Here is a 14,310-nt window from a genome sequence, read left to right as displayed (position 1 = left end):
CTTTTCCCACAATCAGACACCACTCACAGTGGCTCAGCAGTTACAGCTGCCAACATTTTCACTACTTGAGAATGTAATTTAGTCATTAGATCCAAGGATGAATTCATCCTTGGCAACTAGCTGGGTAGTTTCCTAGTAGTTCTTATCTTAGTTATCAGCTGCATATTAGCAAATTTTATGACATTTTCAGTGCATAGGGCATAGACCTTTCCAAAGGAGAAGGACTTGAATAGTCATTTAATTGTCACTTCATCTTAAAGACTAGGAAACTGAGGCCCAAAAAGGTTAAGTGACCTGACCCAAATGCCAGAGCTTGGAATTAATTAGTACAGCTGGGAGTAGAGTGGAGAGGTCAATTTCTCCTTCTTCACTGCTCTTTCCATTGGCACCATCCTGTTCCTCTCTCTATCAGATTATTTATTTTGACTTCAGATTTTTGTGGATATTTTCCTTGAGAAGTGAATAGCATTTTTCAATTTTTTCCACTCTTAAAATTAATCTCATTTCATCAAACATAGTAAATAAAAGTAAAATAACTTTGGATAAGTTTATTTTTGTTTTGTTTTGTTCTGAGTCCAGACATGTTTTGAATTCTCTTGATAGTTAACTAAAAAGAAAACAAAACCCAGCTTTGACAGGTAGGGTATTTAAAAAAAAACAAAACACTATATTTTGGAAAGAAACATTTTTCTCTCAACAAATACATGATTCTGAAAAGTGTTTATTTCAAAACAGCTACACTAATTTGTCATTATTTTACTTAATGTTTTAAATAAGGTTTTCAGACAAGTTCCTTTAGTTTTAAATTTGTTCTTTGTTCATTCAGTACTCTTAACATCAAAAAGTATTAATTTCAATATTTTATCAACATAATAATCACATAAAATTACCATTAACAATTAAGTTCTATGGTCATCCTTCTGATACCTCCTATGTAAATGCCCACATTTGAACTTCTCAAAATTTATCTCTTTTTAAAACCTCTCCATTACTTTTCAAAGTAAGGCATCTTTTTTATTTGTTGAAACTTTTGTTTTTCCTCAGTATTCTTTTTAAAATAATTTTAAGACTATTGACATTAAAAGTAAGATTTTGATCTCATTTATTGATCTTTGTAGATTTTGGGTAAAATTGACTGATGCACCCTAATTTCAAATAAGTATTTTCGTTTAATTGAGGCTTTCCTTGATAAAACTTTTAACACATGAGTTTATTTATTTATTTATTTAATGAGTTTGTGAAATGCTGGATTAGTAAAATTAGATAAAAATTTACCAATAAAATGCCAATAGGTACTTTCAAACTATATAGAGCAATAGTGATCATGGAAATATTAAATTGGGCCTGCTTATCTCTTAATTTTTCTTTTTAGAACAGGGCCTCTTACCCTTTTTAGTCTCATAGATCTCTCATTTTGTTGAAGCTTTCAAATTCTTTTTCAGAAAAATGTTTTACATGCACAAAATAAAATACATAGAATTGTAAACGAAACCCATTATATTACTTTACTTTTATCAAAACAGTTATTTGTTTAAAGTTCATAAATACTAGGCTAGCAACATGCATAACTGAATGGTAGTGAAGAGGTATGCACTGTTGAAACTTGTATGATCATTAATGTCATAGGTCCAGTACTGGAAGAAACCATAGAAGTAATTTTACTTCAATTACTTTATTTTAAAGATGAAGAAAATGAGAACCAGAGGAGTGGTCACTTAGCCAGTGTCATGTAACTTGTAATGATCAGAGATAGGATTTTAACCTTGATCCTCTCATGACCTAACTAGTACTCATTTTACTGAACAAATTCCTTTGTTTAATACATCTTTGGTTTACTAACTGATGAGGAATTGGTAGCTCCAAGAGAAGTGATGTCTCCAGGGTCACACAGCTAGAAAGCATCAGAGAAAAGATTCAATCCTAATTCTTCCTGACTACAGGTATAGCACTTTATCCAGTACAGTATGTTGAATCTCCTTTTGTCAATATTTTCATTTTGATTATTCATGTTTATTGAGGACAATAGAAGCATGAGATAATTAAAATCTAAATTTTTTGATTGGTCGTTTTGGCTTTTCCCCATATATTATCTTTTGCTGCTATGGCTAATTTGTATTGTTGACTAACTTATAGTCCTTCTAATTCCCATAATTGTGATGAATAAAAGACCATGGATAATCTATAGTCCAAATAATCAGTTCTTGATTGATCAAGAGGTGATTATGTGGTTTAAATTGTTCTTAAACACTCAATGAGCTATATTTAATTTTTACGTTATAAATTTATCATACTGAAAAATCAGTATTTTTAATTTGTCATAATCATTGACTTTAGGCAATCTTAATTATCTAGAAAAAATCATTGATTAATGTTTTAGAGAAATTTTTATTATATTGTTAAGAATCAGTTATTAACATTTTCTAGCTTCATTGTTGTTCATTAAACATTACCAACTAAATATTATTAAGCAACTGACTCTGAAACATTTAACCTGTTTTAGAACACCAGAACTGAAAAGAACCATAAAAAAAGGCAAAATGGTGTGTTACATGAAGTGAGGATTCACGTGGTGGACTTGTATTAAGCACTTGGTCTGTACAAAACACTGTGTCAGGCATGGAGTAAAACAAAAATGTTATTGCTTTCAAGATACTTCAAATACTCTGAGGGATTTACAGGTAAATCAATATAATCTTATTTGAGGAAGAACTCCCTATCAAGAGAGCATGATAATATTTCAACAGGAAGTGGCACTGAAGGCATCAAACAAAACATGTGTTCCAGACATGGCAATAGCTAGAAAACCCAGGCAATAGTCTGGAAAGTAACTTAATCACAAAATAAAAGGAGAAGTTTGGACTAGATGAAATATTTCCAATTATCCTAGCTTTTTACCCTCTACTCCAATCTACACATTTTACAAATGACAGGTTAAGTTTACATACACAAGGTTTCCAGACTTCCCCTGCTAGTGCTATTTTCTACAGCTGTTTTACACCACATCTGAAAAAAAATAATCTCGTAGCTTTTTAAGAGATGTATACATCATATACATTTCTTGCCAAAGTTAATTAAAATGAGAAGGGATGAGAGGCAGGCAAGGTGATTTAGTGAAACAAGTACTTTATCTGGAGTCACAAGATCTGGGTTCAAATTCTAGATCTGCTACTTCTTATTAAATGTGTAATTTTGGGTTAGTCTCTTCACTTTGTTGTATCATATTTCCTCATCCATCAAATGTGAAATGGACTTGACAATCTTTAAATTCCTTTCCTGGCTAAATTTCATAATCTTAAGATTGTATATGTCACATAAGAGAATTTTGGGGAGGATCTTCTATCTAGTAGTAATAGTATAGTGAAATATTACATTGACTTATCTCAACTAGTGAGTGAATTTCTTCTAAATTCTTCGTTGTAGAGTAAAAGTTCTTAATTTAGGGGGTTTAGTGGGCCCTTGAATAATCTAGTGAAGCCTATGGACTCCTTTCCAGAATAATGTCTTTAAATATATAAACTACATAGGATTGCAAAAGAAACTAATTATGTTTAAATGCAGTTGTCAAAATATCTCCCCCCAAAAAAGTTGTCAGACTCTTAGAGCATTTTAATACTTGGCAAAATAATGAAATCTAAGAACTTTTATCTTCCATTTCATGGATTTAATATAAAAAGATGTATTTTTTCAGAAACTTAAATGATTTTTTAAAGTATAGGCAACATTTATAATGCTTTGGAATATATTTTTGAAGGAAAAATCTACAGAGAAATTTTGTTTTTCTTTTTATTTAGAACTATATGTGTTTTCAATGATAGTTTACTAGGGACATCTACTGGGGACATCTTGTATTGTATCAATTCATGGAAAGTACATATGGGGGGGAAAACATCTTTGTAGTAATATTTCTTTCAGTTTCATTTCATGTTTCTTTTCCTAAAATTACATTGGTTTCTTTTCATTGTTATTTGTTCCCAAAATATTTTTGGTTACATCTAATCTTTCTCTCTAATATCTTAATTGACTGTACTCATGAACTCTGCTTACATTGTGCTTTTTTAGGTTAAATATTGTAACTTCTATCTGTTTAGTACTTAAAGCTAACTTCTTTTCCCACCGCTTACTATGCTTTTGTTTTATTATGTTGTTGGACAGTAGAACAGCTCCTTAATTTTGGAGACACTGAATATTTTCTGAACAAATGAGGGAAGGAAAAAAGGAAAGCTAGAGAGTTTAAATTCATGTCTTTACCAGATTCTAGTCTTGGTAGGTGTTCTGTTTTCTCATGTTCATACTTATAAGCTGTGATGTGATTAAAATTGAAAGTTGTGCTTTTTGAAATATATTTTAAATCTCTTCTCATATATAGTATATTAGTCATAAAATTGATGTTAGAGAAAGCATTATAGCCTTCAGGTAATTGAGCATGGAAAGGGAAATGCACTATACATCATTGCATTAGTAGAAAACATAGGTTAAATCAACTGTAAGCAAAGCGGTGATATAAGTAAAGCATTTCATTATGGCTTTTTGCAACACAGTGGTAAATATAACATGTAATATCACACTTAACTTTAAGTTTTAAGTTGTATACCACCACATAAGTGCTCAGAAGTTATTCCTAAAACTAGAGCTAGAGCCATATACAATTAAAAATGTTCCTTTTGTGGAAATAATTACTTTTTTGTTCTCCTGGAGGTAGACATCTGACCCTCAATTACATTAAGGGACATTATGCACATGAATGTAAAGAATAGTCCCCTTTGAAAGTCCTCAGACTTTCCCAATATGAAGCACTTCCCACAGGGTCCTGTAAAAAGAACCAAGCTTCCATTATAATGAAATTGCATATTCATTTGTAGATGCCCTTTTTATTTTTGAAAGCTACTTTTTGATGTCTTGAACAGCAATTAAATTCATTGCTTAAGGTCACAAAGCTGGAATTACTTGTCAAAATCCTTTATCTATTGAGGATTCTACCAAGATAAATTATTATCTTTTAACAGTAACTTACTAAAACATATTTTATTCCTAGATAATCTTCTAATCATCTTCCTGCTTTCCCATCTATGAATTCTGGCTCACTTCCCTACTCTTACTCAAATGTTGTCCAATTATATGTTTTGACTATGATATTGAAATTCCATCTTAGGGGAAAAGTTGAGTTCACTGTTTTGTTTTTTTTTTAATGCTAATATTTCAACTTCTGGTAAAATCTTTATTTCCTGCCTCCTTTCCTTCTTTCTTGCTTCACTGGGTATAGCCAAACTATATTAAATATGTTCTATGCAATGTGAGTAAACTAAGTTCATTATTTTTAAATGAATTCTATTATTTTTATTCACTAAAAATGCATATAGTATTTTTGGTGATGTTCAATATAGAAAAGCTACTGAAATAATAATTATAGTTCAAATTACTTTTCCCATGGTATTGCCAAAGTATAAAGAATAGGAGGGGGGAAGAGAGAAGTTAGTAATGTTCATTTTAGAGTACACAGCTTCTTGAAATTAAATTAAAATGAAATATTATAATACCATTTGCTCTAACTGTATATAAAGGGTTTAGTTTCTAAAGTACTAAATAATAGCCTTACAACCATCAAGCCTCAAAGTGACTTTATCAACTATATCTTCTAGAACTTGTCTGATTTCAAGAAAAGAAATGTACTTAGGGGGAAAAAACAAAGCAAAACTTTTACCTTGCATGTTAGAATCAGTATAAAGTATTGGTTTCCTGGAAGAAGAGCAGTTAAGGGCTACACAGTGGGGATTAAGTGACTTGCCCAGTGTCATTCAGTTAAGAAGTATTTGAGGCAACATTTGAACCTAGCACCTCTCATCCCTAGACCTGGCTCTCAATCAACTAAGCCACCTAGCTTTCCCTAGAAATGTATTTTTAATGCAGTTTTATGGAAATAATATTCTCTGTTAAAACTTATCAACTGATTTTTGGGAGGAAATTGTTCACCATAAGGTAGTACCATAGTTAAGACTTCACTCATACTATTATAATGAGGCTCTTGTGTGGAAGAATGCTGTTTTATAAAAGAGGTTTGTGATCTGATGCCTAGGAGTTTGAATCAACCTTCCCCATTTGATAGGTATATTTCTTAGTTGTAAGCCAGGAGAAGATCTTTCTTCTGTCTTATTCTTCTGTTCAGCCTTATTTTAACTGTTTTGCCTGGTTGTTTTTGAAGATGAGAACCATTGAAGTTAACTAGAGTCCTTTCGATTGTGGCTGCCCCTTTGGTCACTTCTGTGCATTCAGAGAATTAAATAGAGAACAGTTGGAGCATTAGGTTCCCTGCCCCACCCCTATGTGCATAGAATTTGGATTAAAAAATATCCAATGAGTATACTTGGTTTGATTCCTTCTAGCAAATTTTTATCATGCAAAATCTTGAAAGGGAAAGTTCTCCCCTCTTAAAGTAATAGAGAAAATTCCCCTAAATGAGTCATTCAATCAGTCTGTAGGTTAGGTCCTAAATTATTTTGGCTTCCTAAATGGAAATATATTTATTTTTAATAGTGTTGGACATGGAGGTAGGAAAAGATGAGGTTCAAATCCTGCCCCTCTGCATAGTTATTAGTTGTGTTAGCATAGCCAAATCAGCTAAAGATTCTGAATTTGTTTCCTAATCTGTAAAAAAGGAATGATAATATCTGGTAAAAACTGCCTCTCAGGTTGTGATACTCAATTGAACCCTAGGGGGCTCTGTAGACATCAACTGGTATTATTACTACTATAAAGTGTAATTTTCTTTGTTCATCCTTTATTGTAAAAATTTGCAAAGAGTTATTCTACATTTCATTAATAGTTCTTTTCTTAAAGAGCAATTTCATATTTACAATTTAAGAAAGGAAACAATGGCCAAACAAATAACATACAACACTTGCAGTCAAGAAAACTTCTAGAGTTTCAAATGTCAGGAAAACATCTGGATGCCTTCTTTAAGCATCTAGGCAAGTGATGTCACTCTTGTCAATTTCAGTTTTTATCTACCTGCAAAGTGTGAGGATCAAATGAAATGATATATGTGTTATATGAGTGAGAATCATTATTAATAATAATTATTTGTAATGTGGTTATTTTCTAGAGTATACTCATTTGTAATGGTAAAATTTTAATGTTTTAGGTGCAAAGATGGTTTAAAAGGATTCACTTTTTCTGCACTTAGGTAAGTAATATTTCATCTATTTTCATATTAAAAGATAATTTAAAGATTAGTCTTTTAAAAAAAGCAATAAAATCAGAGTCACTATCAATAGTCTTACTTTAAGGACCAATACTTTAAGTATGTCTTAATTCCTTGGTTGAGAATTAAATCTACTGGTGTTAGAGCATAACCTGCTTGGGCCATGTGCTGTATATAATATTGGACTTGGTGTCAGGAAGAACTGAGTTCAAATTCTTCTGTAGACCTTTATTAGTTTTTACCCTGGGCAAGTCACTTAATCTCTTAAATCCTCAGATTTTTTCATCCATTGAATTGAGATACTAATAGCACTAATCTTACAGGGTTAATGTGAGTATCAAAATCAATTTATTAATATTAATATGCTTAATAAAAAGCATTTTATAAACATAAGGCATATAATTGTTAGTTAATATTGTTAATGTTATAGTAAATTATTTTAATGAATTAGTGTGGTCAAAAGATCCAATAATTTGTTGTTAACCTTTAAGACTACTTCTGTGTTTAAGAATTCTGAGATCCAGGGGCACCTAGGTAGCTCAGTGGATTGAGATCCAGGCCCAGAAATGGGAGGTCCTGAGTTCAAATTTGACCTCAGAAACTTCCCAGCTGTGTGACTCTGGGCAAGTCACTTAACCCTACTTGCCTAGCCCTTACCCCTCTTCTGCCTTGGAACCAATACACAATATTAATTCTAAGATGGAATGTAAGGGTTTAAAAAAAGGAGAAAAAAAAGAATTCTGAGATCCCCTCATCTGATCATATTCTAGGCTTTGATCGTACTGACCTCAGCCCTCTTTTATATAGTTTCATTTAGTAATCTCATCACCTCCCTTAAATTTAATTATCATCTCTATGCTGATGGTCTTCAAATCTACCTATCCTTTTCCAATCTCTTTGCTGACCTTCAATCTTACAACTCCAAATGCTTTTCAGAAATCTGTAGATGTCTAGTAGATAACTTAGTATGTCCAAAATGGACTTCATTAGCTTTCACCTTAACTCTCCTCCCTACCTACTACTTTTCCTCTTACTGGGAATTAGGATAGTATTAGGAGCATTGGAAAGAAATGCTTGAATGTGAGTAAACACAGAAAGAAGAGTCCGTGAAATATGGTGATTGGTTGGACATTATTTGCCATGAAGAACTAAGAATTAGATAATTCTTAAGTTTTGAGTCTGTGTGACTAGAAGCATAGTGATGCCATGAAAGAAAGTCTGGCATGGGGATGGGAGATTTTTTTTAGGGGAAGACTAGTACTTTAGTATTTCTCCAAAGCTCCTAAGATTGTCTAGAAAATATGTCCTCTTGTTATATGTTGTTTAAAAGAAAAAATCATTTTTGAATTTTAACAAGACCCTTTTTTGACATGACAAAACCCCATCTGTCTCTGTAGTAGTGTGAGTATCTCTGCTTCCAGAACTGGTACAAAAATGTTATTTTTTCCAGATACTATTCTTCTGAACTAAAGCTATTATGTCTACTAATCAAGGAGATACTGTTGCTTTGGACTTTCTTCATACATTGCTTTATAATTCTCCCTGGACAAGGAGAGAAGGAATGTTCTAGACGAATTTCCTTTGTTCTGCCAGTATTTCTTTGTGTACCCATAGCATTTTATTAGATTTATGTCTTCATGTGTATTTATATTGTATATTTCTCTCTATTAAACAAAATGCTTAACTAGATTTTATTTCATTTCACATTTTCCACATTGTAAATGGATTATCTTTATGGTTATGAAGCTTATAAAACACTTACAGGAATATTACTAAAGCCAAACATATTTATTAGTGTCAAATTTCCTTGCCAAAAGATAATATGAGTTAATATAGGTAGGTCTTAGAGCTTTCCAAAAACAATCTGAAATAAAAATCTAGTTGTAGCCTCATTCATTCTTTATGATTATAGTTTTTATTACAAACACCTGATATAAATATGTAATATGTAAGGAATGTGACCCATAAGTATTATTAATAACTGCATTCTCCCAGAGTTAAGGTTAAAATGTTCTTTATTATAATTCAAGCTGATGGGTCTTAGGGAATTAATATTAAGCTTCCGAGATGTATCGATACACATTGTGGCAGTGTAGTAATAAATATTAAAGGATCTCAACAGAGATAATTCAAGAACACTAGCAATTAGCAGAATGTACTGCTCAGAGTAAATGATAGTAAAAATTGTTGACTGGTACCTTAGAAACTGGTTTCTTTTCCATTTAAAAGCAATTATTTTTGAAAATGGAAATACCTTCATGCACACACATACATGCACATGCCATCCACATACACACACTTTATTGAGTTTGAGTAAATTCAGTTGCTTATTGAGTAGATCTACAATGTATCAAATATATTGTAAGGTAAATGTATTATTCAAATGGTACTTTGCTAACAGCTCTCGTCAAATTAAATAAATTATATTCTTTATTAATTAATTCTGAGACATCTTTATATTCAGTTCAGCAAACATGAAACTACTTTGTATAGGACTCTGTGCAAGGCAGTAAAGATAAAAAGGAAAAGAAGAAGGAAAAAATTACTGCCCTCAAGAAGCTTTTACTATTTAGTAGACAAAGGTATATATGCTAATATGTAAATACAGACCATTTGGGGGAGATAGACAACCCTAACAACTATAGAAATCAGAAAGGCTCCATGTAGACAGCTGAATTAATCCTTAAAGAAAGATAAGGAATATGAAAGGCAAAGATGAAGAGAGTACATTTCAGAGATGAGGAATAATATATGTGAAAACAGAGATGGAAAATAGAATATTAAATTGGGATGGCTATTAGTCTGTATTGGCTGGAATGTTGAATGTGTGAAGGGGAGCAAATAGAGCAAAACCTAGAAAGATAGATAGAAGCTAGATTATGGAATTTGTATATTATTCCATAAGCAATAGGGAGCAACTGAGGATTTTTGAGCAGAAGAGTAAAATGGTTTTATGCTTTAAGAATATTAATTTGTTCATTTTGATGAAGAGAACAAAGACTGAAAGCCAGAAGATAGAGGTTGTTCCCCAAGGAGTGTTACAAGGGAATCACTTTAAAAGACTGATATATATTAATTTAAGGTCGCCAAGGAATTCAGCTATGTAATTCCTAAATGAAAACTCAAGTCAGCAGTAAATCTTTCATGGAGTTTAATTACAATAGGAGTAAGAAAGGAATTAGAGATAGAGAGAGAGGAAAAAGGGAGAGAAGGGAATAGGGCTTAAATACCCCTTCTGTTTAGGCTGGGCCAAAAGGCCCAAGCCCTTAGATAGCTGGGGCAAAGAAAAAAGATCAGTCCCTATTACTCACGTGACCAAAATGGAGAAACAGTCTCAGAGGCCCCCACTTTCAGCTTCCTTCAGAGCAAGCTTCTCAGAGCCCACACGAACCACACCGACCAACTTCTCAACCACCACCCCGAGTCTTCAGACCCCCCTGATCTTTAAGGAAACCATCCAAGTTGCCTCCCCTCAGTTCTCACATCTACCAATCACTGTCCATCAATTTCCCTGTGCCAATGGAGGCTCTAGCTTAACCCAGGACCGCCCAGAGGCTTTGCACATGTCTGTTGAAGGTCATATTTTCAAATGATTAAATCTTCGCTCCTTTGCTACAGCCCTTTCTAAATCCTGTTAACCTGAGTAGGGTAGAGATTGGAATAATTAAATTTTGATCTAGGCTGCAGCCCTTACTCAATCCTGTTAGGACTGAATAGGGTGGAGATTGATTCCAGGTATCTCCATGGTATCAATTCTAAAATCAATCATGACTCAAAGAAATTCCTGTTCTATGCTTAAGCATAGGTCAAAGTCCTTTCCATTGTTCAGCAAAAGGTTTCTGTCCTAAAGTAATCTTAAGAAGGGAAGAGAAGGAACCTCCCATGCCAATGGGGTTCCCATTCCAATAGACTATCAGTAAGAAATTTTCCAAGTATGAAATATCCCAATGGTGAAATTTCCAACATTTATAAGTCTAAGGAATTTTGAGGTTTACAGGAGAGAGGTGATGAAAGCCTTGAAAGCCTTGAATTTGAGTAATGGTTGTATGAATAAAGAGAAGGCAATGGGTATAAGAGTTAGAATTGGCAAGTTATGGCAACAAATTGGAAAGGAGGGATGTGAGAAAAGGAAAAGTTCATTGTGACTCTGAGGTTGGTTGGAAGGATAATAGTGCTGTTAATAGAAATATCAAAATTTACAAGGTAAGATTTAGGGAGGGAAACATAATGATTTTCATTCTAGACATGCCAAGTTTGAGACCCTGAAAGGATCCAGGAGATGTTTTGTTATGATTAAAAATTAATTTTGGGTACTTTATACTAAATATATAAGTATTTATTAGTAAGGAGAAAGTGTGAAATAAGGTTTCCAGCCTTAAAGATCAGGTCCCAGATTCCAGCCCAGCATGGTGCCCAACATGCTGTCATTTGCCAGAGATGGCCACATATATAAGCGCTGCCAGGACAGCTGAGACAACTTCTTCCACAAGCCCAAACGAATGAGAGAGAGAGAGAGAGAGAGAGAGAGAGAGAGAGAGAGAGAGAGAGAGAGAGAGAGGAGGGAGGGAGGGAGGGAGAGAGGGAGAGAGGGATGGAGGGAGAGAGGGAGGAGGAGGGGAGGGTAAGGGAGGGGAGGGGAGAGGGAGGGAGGGAGGGAGAGCCCACAAGTACTGGCTTTTCAAGATCCATAAGCCCCTACCTCAGATCCTTCAGTTGTCCCAAGGTTTCATCTCAGCCCCCATACATCATATCTCCTGGCCTCTGTGACTTTAACTGGTCAGGAATATGGCCTATCCTGATAGCAGCTCCCTCCAGCTCAGCTGGAATCTGGGACCTGATCTTTAAGGCTGGAAACCTTATTTCACGCTTTCTCTTTATTAATAAATACTTATACATTTAGTATAAAGTACCCAAAATTAATGACTCAGTGAAACTGTGGCTACTTTTTGTGGGGAATCTTCCAGGATTGGACTGAGTTGGAGTTCTCCCAGATATTTAGTTCACACCATTTATTAGAAATTTGCCTGTGCTGGGCAGCAGTCTAGGCAAGAGATTAGGGCTAAACATATTGACTTAGAAGTCATTGCTTAAGAGGACAGTTGACTCTATAAGAACTAATTAGATCACTAATGCAAATATATAGAACAAAAGAGATTCAGCATAGAGACTACAAAGAATGAAGAGGAAGAAAATGGTGAGAGAAGAGCTAATGTGAAAAAGCCAAGGAAGGAAATAAAGGAGAGAATGAAGAAAAGTGTCAGAAACTACAGAGATATAGTAGGCCACACAATGAGACAAAGCCATCAGATTTAACAATTAACTGGTATTATATTTGCTCAGTTGTTTTCAGTTATATCCTACTTTGTGACCCCATTTGTATATGTATAAGTGTATACAAAACACATCCAAAGCAGATACCCTTAAAGAGGAAGGCACTAACAGCTAGGGCAAGGAAGAAGAATGGGATTACAAATAATGTGGCCCTTGGGTTGAGTCTTAAAGGAGGCCAGAGATTATAAGATTTTGAGGTAAGGAAGGAGAGCATTCTGGGTATGGATGACAAACAGTATATTGACATAGGATAATATATGGAATGTTATATGTAAAAAACACTGAGATGATATGACTGAAGTATAGAATGTATAGAGAGAAGAGTAATGTTTAAGAAGATTGGAAAGGTATGAAGAGGCCAGATTGCAAAGTTTTAAATGCTATGCCAGCAGTTTGTATTTGCTCCAAGAAGTAATAGGGAGCCACTAGAGTTTACGGAGTAAGGAGGTGGCATGGTCAGACCTTCACTTTAGAAAAATCATGTTGGTACTAGGTATATTAGAGTGGGGAGAGATTAGTAGCAGACAAGTAGGAGACTGCTGTAGTCATCTAGTCAGAGATGGTGTGCACCTGAACTAGGGTTGGGACTATGTGAGTGTGGAAAAGGGAGCATATGTTTTAGAAATAGATATGGCAAAAGATATAGGAAATGTTGAAACTAGATATGACAACACACATGATTATGGCTTGAGCAGTTGAAGATGACATTAAGTTGTGAATTTGAGCAACCAGGAGAAAAATGGTGAATTTTACAGTAATAGAAAAATCTCAGGGGAAAAAAATAGGTTTTGGGGGAAAAGGATGATTTCTATTTTCTACATGTTGAATTTGAGATGCCTATTATTGAATATTGAAATATCCATTAGGCAATTGGTGATGTGTTACTAGAACTTCAAAGCTTCAGTTGTTCTCTCTCTCCTCCCCTTTCCATTCCCCATCTCTTTTTCTTTTCACATTCACATATCTGTCTGAAAATTATCTGCATAAAGATGATAATTAATCCACAGATCTAGGTTAATATCCTGGCTCTGCCACTTATTGTGAGACCTTGGGCAAATCACCTTCACCTGGTCCTGTTTCCTCCAACTGTTCAATGAATGGATTGGACTCATTGATTTCTAAGTATGTGTGACTGTAGAAGAAGTTTAGTGGTAGTCTCTTGGTGACCGAGAATGACAATTGTCTTTGTGCATTATCATCTATTGATGTACCCTCATGTGGTTTTGAAGTCTAAAGACTGAGGCGCAAAGTTTGTAGCATATGGGGCATGAGACTCCAGTTGTTACGGGAGGTGCGGTTGTGGCCTGGTGTCAGTGTTCACGCACAGTGGAAAGACGTCGACGTTGTTCATCTTCAAAGGTGGTGGCGGCATGGTTAATGTGGGTTTGCCAGCTTCTTCTGTCAGAGGCAGCGAGTTCTAGTTGCTTTGGTGTAATGCCAGCCCACTTCAAGTTTGACTTTAGCTGATCCTTATATCTTTTCTTTGGTCGGCCTTGTTTCCTGAGTCCAGCTGACAGTTCACCATAGAATACCTGTCTTGGTAGTCGCTGTGGGTCCATGCGGATGACGTGTCCAGACCATTGTAGCTGGGTTTTGAGGACCATGACTTCTATGCTGGTGGAGTTGGCTCTGTCGAGGACTTCCTGGTTGGTGATTTGGTCCTGCCATTGGATCCTCATGATTGACCGGAGGGAGCATTGGTGGAATTGCTCCAGCTGCTTCATGTGCTTCCGGTACAGTGTCCATGTCTCACAACCGTACAGGAGCGAGCTGAGGACCACTGC

General features: G+C 34.6%; 1 protein-coding gene across 2 annotated transcripts in view; it reads left to right on the top strand.

Moving 5' to 3' along the window:
• The window catches only part of TMEM135 (transmembrane protein 135), a 377,165-nt gene that overhangs the window by 309,891 nt on the left and 52,964 nt on the right, over positions 1-14,310 (top strand). The window contains exon 7 of one of the 2 annotated variants that reach the window (XM_001376587.5): positions 7,136-7,177. The exons of the other annotated variant lie outside the window; for it this stretch is intronic. Within the exon in view, the coding sequence (XP_001376624.1) occupies positions 7,136-7,177 (42 nt within the window). The remainder of the gene's footprint in view (positions 1-7,135; positions 7,178-14,310) is intronic. 2 annotated transcript variants of the gene reach the window in all.

This window comes from Monodelphis domestica, chromosome 4 (genome assembly GCF_027887165.1).
Source record: "Monodelphis domestica isolate mMonDom1 chromosome 4, mMonDom1.pri, whole genome shotgun sequence".
Classification (NCBI taxonomy): Eukaryota; Metazoa; Chordata; class Mammalia; order Didelphimorphia; family Didelphidae; genus Monodelphis; species Monodelphis domestica.
This window is presented reverse-complemented; position numbering and strand designations above follow the sequence as displayed.